Source organism: Chlorocebus sabaeus, chromosome 2 (assembly GCF_047675955.1).
Source record: "Chlorocebus sabaeus isolate Y175 chromosome 2, mChlSab1.0.hap1, whole genome shotgun sequence".
In the NCBI taxonomy this organism is placed as follows: Eukaryota; Metazoa; Chordata; class Mammalia; order Primates; family Cercopithecidae; genus Chlorocebus; species Chlorocebus sabaeus.
Window position 1 is genome coordinate 42,287,245 of NC_132905.1, and position 6,648 is coordinate 42,293,892.

Genomic DNA, 6,648 nt, shown 5'->3' on the forward strand with positions numbered 1-6,648 from the left:
CCAATTCTGTTTCTGGAGCTGGGGGCTGATGGGTGAGCAGTGAGGGTGCCAAACTGGAGGGCAACAGAGCCACAGACATGGTCCTGTGAGGAACAGTGGTTACTGGCAAGAGGACATGCCCCAACAGGGAGGAGGAGAGCTTTGGCAGCCCAGATTTCCCAGGGGAGAGAGAGAGGACTCTTTCAATGGTGCCCAGGTAATTCTGTGAGTATGGGGGTGGCAGGGGCAGGCAGATATTGGTGAATGATGTAGGAATGATTTTAGAATAAATGAAATCCCCAATTTCCCTCCCTTTTAGGGATCTATTTTGGAGACAACAAACGTGACTAAGGAATGTCAAGAAGAAAATAAAATTCTGTTGCCAGGTCCTAATGGAGAAAATAGAGCTCGGGACCCAGGGGCCTTTGGAAGGAACAGGAATGGGGTTAGAGGTGAGCACTGGCCCTGCTAAGCTGTACTCTCGGTCCCATTCTGCTTCAGTTTCCAGGAGTGGGGGTGAGGATGGGGCTCTGAAAACTGAGTTTATACATGAAGCAACCCACCTTCCCTCCCTGGGTCAGAAATTCTTCAACAGGTCACTGGGTCCCCTGGAGTAAACAAGAAATATGCCACAGTTTTAGGCACAGTTTTGCTTTTTATCTCATCAATATACATTTAAATCTAACAGTCTAACAGCCCCACACTCCTCAACCCTGTCCAAGCCCTCTCCTCTTCTCTCCCACCCTTGCCCAGTCAGCTTCTCATCTGTCCCAGGGATAGGAAGTCACCAGGCACAAATGTGACTTGAGGAGGCAGTGGCACCTGTGGCTCTCCCAAGAGGTGCTTAGGAGAGTCCAGAGGCTGAGGAGGCCCAGGTGAGGAGAAATGGTGGGCTGAGTCTCATTGGAAAACACTGTCTCCTAGGACTCAGTCCCATTCAGAGTCTGTCTCCCTGGGCCTGTGCCTGCCACTGGTCACATCAGCAGACGGGCAGCAATCCTCAGCCAGGGGAACTTGTGGATAAAAGGGGGCCTTTAGCCCAAGTCACACTTGGAGAGCGAGCAAGCTTACTGGAATCCACTTTCATGCAAGCTGTGTAGATACTCCTGCCACAGCTTCCTGACCCCTCTGTGATTCCAGGAGTGCAGGAAGGGGCTCTTGGGATGTGCCACCCAGGAAGACAGAGGGCCAGTGCTGCTACCTGCAGCCACAGGACTCCACGACCATGTCCTCATACTGCTTATACACCACGTTGTTGGCAGAGTCAATGAAGAGGATGCTGATGGGACTCAGCCGCGTGGGCACACAGCAGGTGGGTGGTGTGGACTCGGGGTCCATGGAGTTCATCAGGGTCTGGATGACTGCATGGTTCGTGGGCTCCAGGTGGGAGCGCAAAGGGAACTCGCACAGCCCCTCGCAGTGGAAAGCCTCGTACTCAAGGGGTGCGATGATCCAGTCGTCCCAGCCCATGTCCTTGAAGTTGACATGCAGTGCCTTCCGACTGCACCGAGCCTTAAGGTTCTTGCTGGGTCGCTTGCCCTGGCGAGTGGCCAGTGGGGCCCGCCGTTTTCGCCTCTGGCTGAACAGGTACTCATACACGGTCTTATCGTCCTGGCCAGATCGGGCCTTAATCTCATTAAAGAACAGGTCCCGTTTCTTGGTGCGGCCAAACACCAGGAACAGGGCCTTCTCGTGGACCTGCCGGGCGGCACGGTCGAAGCCCAGGCCACGGAGGTCGACGGACCGGCCCCGTTCCCAGGCCTCCAGCTCCAGGCACAGCTGGGCCGAGTTCTTAAAGTTTCGGAAGAGCTTCCAGATGTCGAACACCTCCCAGCCAGATCCGTCCAGGCCTGGCACGGAGCGCACATCCAGCAAGGCGGCCGGCTGCCGGCCGCTGGGGCAGCTGGACAGCTTCAGCTGGGCAGCCCGCCCGCCTCCGGGGGCCGCTGACTTGGCCGTGTCCGAGGGTTTCTTCCGCAAGATCCGCAGCTCGGCCCCCAGCAGCCCATCCTTCTCCAGGGCACTAATGTCAAACACGTACCTCTGCTTCCTGACCACGGGACCTCGGTCATCTAGAGAGAACACCCAGAAGTCATTCCCTGCAACCTCACCAAGAGAGTCAGTCACTTCGAGGCTGCAGGGGAAGGCCCCAGCTCTCTCCGCGTCCGGAGAGCTTGCTTTCACCTCTGCCCCATTCTGACAGAAGCCAAGAGCCAAACCACTGAGAGCCTTTTTCAAAATGAGAGCACTTCCTATGTAGCCAACCAAGTAGGGGTGTTCACCTGTAGATGTGGCTGGGGATGATTTGCATGCTTCTGGTGTTTGTGTCATGATCTACATGTTATCAGATATTTATCAGCCTTGTAACTGCCTTCTACCTCTCTCTCTCCCAGCCATGAGCTAACGTGGTATCTCATTTGCAAGATAGGTGAAGTGGGCATTAAAATTACTCTTGTTGACTGGGCACAGTGGCTCACACCTGTAATCCCAGCACTTTGGGAGGCTGAGGTGGGCAGATTGCTTGTGCTCAGGAGTTTGAAACTAGCCTGCACAACATGGTGACACTCTGTCTCTACAAAAAGATACAAAAACTAACCAGGCATGGTGGCGTGCACATGTAGTCCCAGCTACTCAGGAGGCTGAGGTGGGAGGATTGACTGACCCCAGGGAGGTCGAGGCTTCAGTGAGCCATGAATTCACTACTGCACTCCAGCCTGGGCAACAGAGAGAGACCCTGGCTAAAAAACAAACAAACAAACAACAACAAAACAAATATACAACAACAACAACAAAAACCCACGCTTTTCTGGAGGAGAATCCCAAGGTTCAGAGAAGTTAGATGACTTGCTCAAATTCTCAGCTGCTTCCACCATCCCTTAAAGGAGACCTTAGTGCTCTTGTTTTACAGATGAGGCACAGAGATGGGGAGTGACTTGACTAAAGTCACACAGCAACTTAATGTCAAAGCTGGTCCACACTGACCTACAGCCCAATTTTCCTGGCTTCCCAGTGCAAGGATTTTGTTGCCTATGTGTCTTACTCTCCTGTGTGTGTGTGTTACAGTTGTATGTGTGTGTGTGATTGGGTTCATGTGTGAATATGAAAGAGTATACGTTAATGTTGGGTTCATGTGTGAATATGAAAGAGTATACGTTAATGACGCATTATATGTATAAATGATTGGGCTTGTGTACTATTTGAAGAGCACATATATGGATGTATGTGCATAATCAATCTTGTGTACACGTGTATGTAAGAAGGTGTGTGTGCACATGCGTACGTGTGTGATTCGGCATGCGTGTACATGTGTGATTCGGCATGTGTGTACATGTGTGATTCAGCATGTGTGTACGTGTGTGAGTCAGCATGCGTGTACATGTGTGATTCAGCACATCTGTATAAACATAAGGCTATGTATGTGTATGTGAGAAGCTCAGTAGTATCTCTGAATCAGCATGCCCTCCTTCCTGAATACCAATTTGCCATTGGGGAGCTTTCATATATTGCTCTAGAAGGTGACTAATTAGGCCTTTAAACTCCCCATCTCCCCCTCTCGAAGCTCCCTTAGTGCTGGGGGGCACAAGGACTTATTTTATGAGCCCCCAAGGGGTCACAGCTTTCCCTGGCTGGGCAGGCAGCCAGACCACCTCCCCCACCTCAGCCAGACCTGCTGCCTCTGTGCCTCTCCCACCCCCCCACGCCCCGCCCCGGCAGCCCCCTCCAGGCCAGCTCTAATGAGAAACCTCTCCCACCCTCTGACCCCTCCCCCACCCTGCCACCCTAGGACCAGAGCAAATGAGCTGCAGGCAACTTGAGCGACCAACAGCCCACCTCCCTCTTCACACTAGGAAGAAACTGAGACCCTCAGAGCGGGAGGGACTTGCTTAGATCACACAGCAAGTGGAGAGAAAAAGCTGCAACAGTAACACTAGGTGGGCAGAGAGAGACAGAGGGGAGCAGAGAGAGACAGAGGGGAGCAGGTAGTCTCCCGAGTTAATGTAAGGAGAATGAGGCGTGTTCAGGACAGGACCTAAAGTTTTCATGTCGGAAGCGCTCTCAGAAACCACCCTGTCCAACCCCATATAGGTGTACAGATGGGAAAACAGAGATCCCAAGTGAGAAGGGGCTTTCCCAAGGTCACACTGCGAGTTAGACCCTAGGTCTGCTCCCTCCCCATATATTCGAACATCATTCCATGACTCCAAGATGCCCCATTTACTGTGCGCACCTCTCTTGCCTCCTCTATCCCCTTGCCTGAGGGCAAAGTTGCAGAACCACGGGGACCTCAAGATTCATTTCTTTCTCTGCCATCTGAGACCACCTACAAACCCCTGGAGGGTGGAAAGTTCGGCCAACCCAGCAGGGACAGATGCACAGCTGGGGAATCAAGTCTTAGAATCCGGTCTCCAACTCTGCCACCAACTGGCAGGTGTTGTCTCCTCTCTAGGCTTTAGTGCCCGCCCTGCACCTTGCAGGCGTTGAACCTGGTGATTCCTAGGTGCCCTCCAGCCCTGATGTGTGGGCAGCTCGGGATCTGCTATGTGTGAGATATGTGTGAGTGTCCCCATACACCCACCCCGGGCCAGATGCACACAGTGTCTCCCACCAGGGCAGTGCCAGGGCTTTGAAAGCCCCTCCATTCATGCAGATGCCCCTCCCTCTGAGCCATGCCCCTGCCACCCCCGCCCCCTCACCTTGCCCTTTGTCAATAAAGCTGGTGATGGTGTTGGCCAGGCCAGCCTCCAACTTCACGCTGCTGTTGCCTCCCTTTCTGTCAGCATCGGACAGCGTCCTGTACAGCGAGAGCATGTACTCATGGGGTGTGATGGGGGGCGGGCGGAACGGCTCCTTGGGCTCTCGCGGGGGCCCGGGCTCCCTGGCCTTCTTCAGCAGGAAGGAGCTGGGGACAGATCCTGCTTTTGGGGGTGCCTTGCCCCCGGGAAGCTGTCCTTTTGGGGTCACAGTCCGGGCTGTAGCCTGCCTTGTTTGGGGAGGGTGTCCTGGCTTGGGTTCAGGGCCACCCGGTCTGGGGGGCAGCTTTTTGGGTTCATCCTTTTTGGGCTGTGTCAAGCCTCCTGTCTGCCCGGTGCCTCCCTTTGCCCTGGCATTGGCGGCCCCCCCACCATAGCTGTGACCCCCTGGCCTGAAGACGTTCCGGGCCAGGGGGGGCCTCTCCTTGGCCTCTGCTTTGGCCAATCCTGGCCTGGTCCCCTGGGGTTTCTGGCCCCAGTCAGGGGCACCCAACACAGTGCAGATGAATTCCAGGTCCAGCCAAGCCAGGTACCAAAGCAAGAAAGTGAGGAGTTTGGGGAGTCTCATCCTCTGGCCAGCCGCTGAATGACACCAAAGAGAACAGCGGCAGCAGCGAAGGTGCCTCTGGTTTGGCAGGAAAAACCATGAAAGGAGTGGACTTTCAAAAGCAGCGGCAGCAGCAGTAGCAGCAGAAGGAAAGGCTTTCTCCTCAGTCTGAGACTCTTGAAGTCTGCCGGGTGTGTGTTTGTATCCAGTCCCATAGTGGAAATGCTCTCGTATCCAGACGTGCACCGTCTCCAGTCAGCAGCTGAAAATAACTTGTTCTTGAAAGGAGAAAGCCGACCGCCCCCTTTCTCCTGCACAACTGACTGAGGGCTTGAAGGAGGCTTGTATAAGGCTGAGGGATTTTTCCAAGAAGGAAGAATGGCGTAATGCTGCCTGTGTGCTCCAGTTTTTTTTTCCCCCTAGTTTTGAATCCTTTCCAGTGAAAATACTTCACACACACACACACACACACACACACACACACACACACACAGGCCTGCAGGTGCTCAGAAAAATCTTTTACAAACCTGAACTCAGGAATTGGAAACGGAATTCCAACCCAAACCAATTTAATTACTCTCTGATGTCATGCTGTCTAAACTCATTTAAGTGCGATATATTTATGTGAAAAAAATCACCGCTGCCCTTTCGAGGCCATGGCTCACGGGGGCTCTTGGCACAGAGCCCCACAGCGGGACTCTAGGCTTAGGGGGCCTCCCCCTCCATGGAGCAGACTCAGGGGTCTTCACCTCCACCTCATGGAGCAGCCCACCCCACCTTCCCAAGGAGTGATGCTGAAGAATGAGCTCAAAGATCTTAAGCCCCAGAAGCATGGGGAGTGTGGGTTTGTAGTTAAGTCCTTAGAGTGTTTTTAAAGCAGTTTCAACTCCTGCATCTAGCCTGGGACCTGATTTGTTGTATGTGTGTGCTTGTGTGTGTGTGTGTGTGTGTGTATTGGGAGTAGGGACAGCACAGATGGCAGCATTTACCCACATTTTCTTTTATTTTAATAAACTTGTGGTGACCCAGAGACTGAAAAGTATCTGTGCCCACTACACCCCCTCCCTACCCCCAAATGCCATTGACTGAGTGCATATTCTTCAGACTTGGGCGCACTGCCGCCCTTAAGTCCACTCCTTGGATGGCGGCAGGTCCAGGCTGTACCCCACCTCCACCCCGGCAAAGACGTCCTCCGAGTTTTCTTAGAAGAGATTGGCTGAGTCTGGGGCAGCAGCGGCCCCTACAGGAGGCTGGAAAAGCCATTTCCCACGTGATGCTTTTCTTTTTTCTTTATTTCTACGGAGTCTCGCTGTGTCGCCCAGGCTGGAGTGCAGTGGTGCGATCTCGGCTCCCTTCAAGCTCCGCCTCCCA

At 53.6% G+C, this 6,648-nt stretch overlaps 1 protein-coding gene across 1 annotated transcript; it reads right to left on the reverse strand.

Moving 5' to 3' along the window:
- Positions 1-624: 624 nt before the first annotated feature.
- On the reverse strand, positions 625-5,665 carry GDF5 (growth differentiation factor 5). The gene is made up of 2 exons (XM_007963220.3): positions 4,674-5,665; positions 625-2,051 (listed from the first exon to the last, which is right to left on the reverse strand). Exons 1-2 carry the CDS (start codon positions 5,296-5,298, stop codon positions 1,177-1,179), a joined length of 1,500 nt encoding a protein of 499 aa, XP_007961411.1. The 5' UTR covers positions 5,299-5,665; the 3' UTR covers positions 625-1,176.
- Between the last annotated feature and the right edge of the window lie 983 nt (positions 5,666-6,648).

What these genes read in the sequence shown, in the direction of transcription:
- GDF5 (XM_007963220.3), bottom strand. Translation starts at nt 5,298, where the DNA reads ATGAGACTCCCCAAACTCCTCACTTTCTTGCTTTGGTACCTGGCTTGG. An exon ending in CTTTATTGACAAAGGGCAAG is followed by an intron (nt 2,052 to 4,673) that starts GTGAGGGGGCGG and finishes TGTTCTCTCTAG; the next exon opens with ATGACCGAGGTCCCGTGGTC.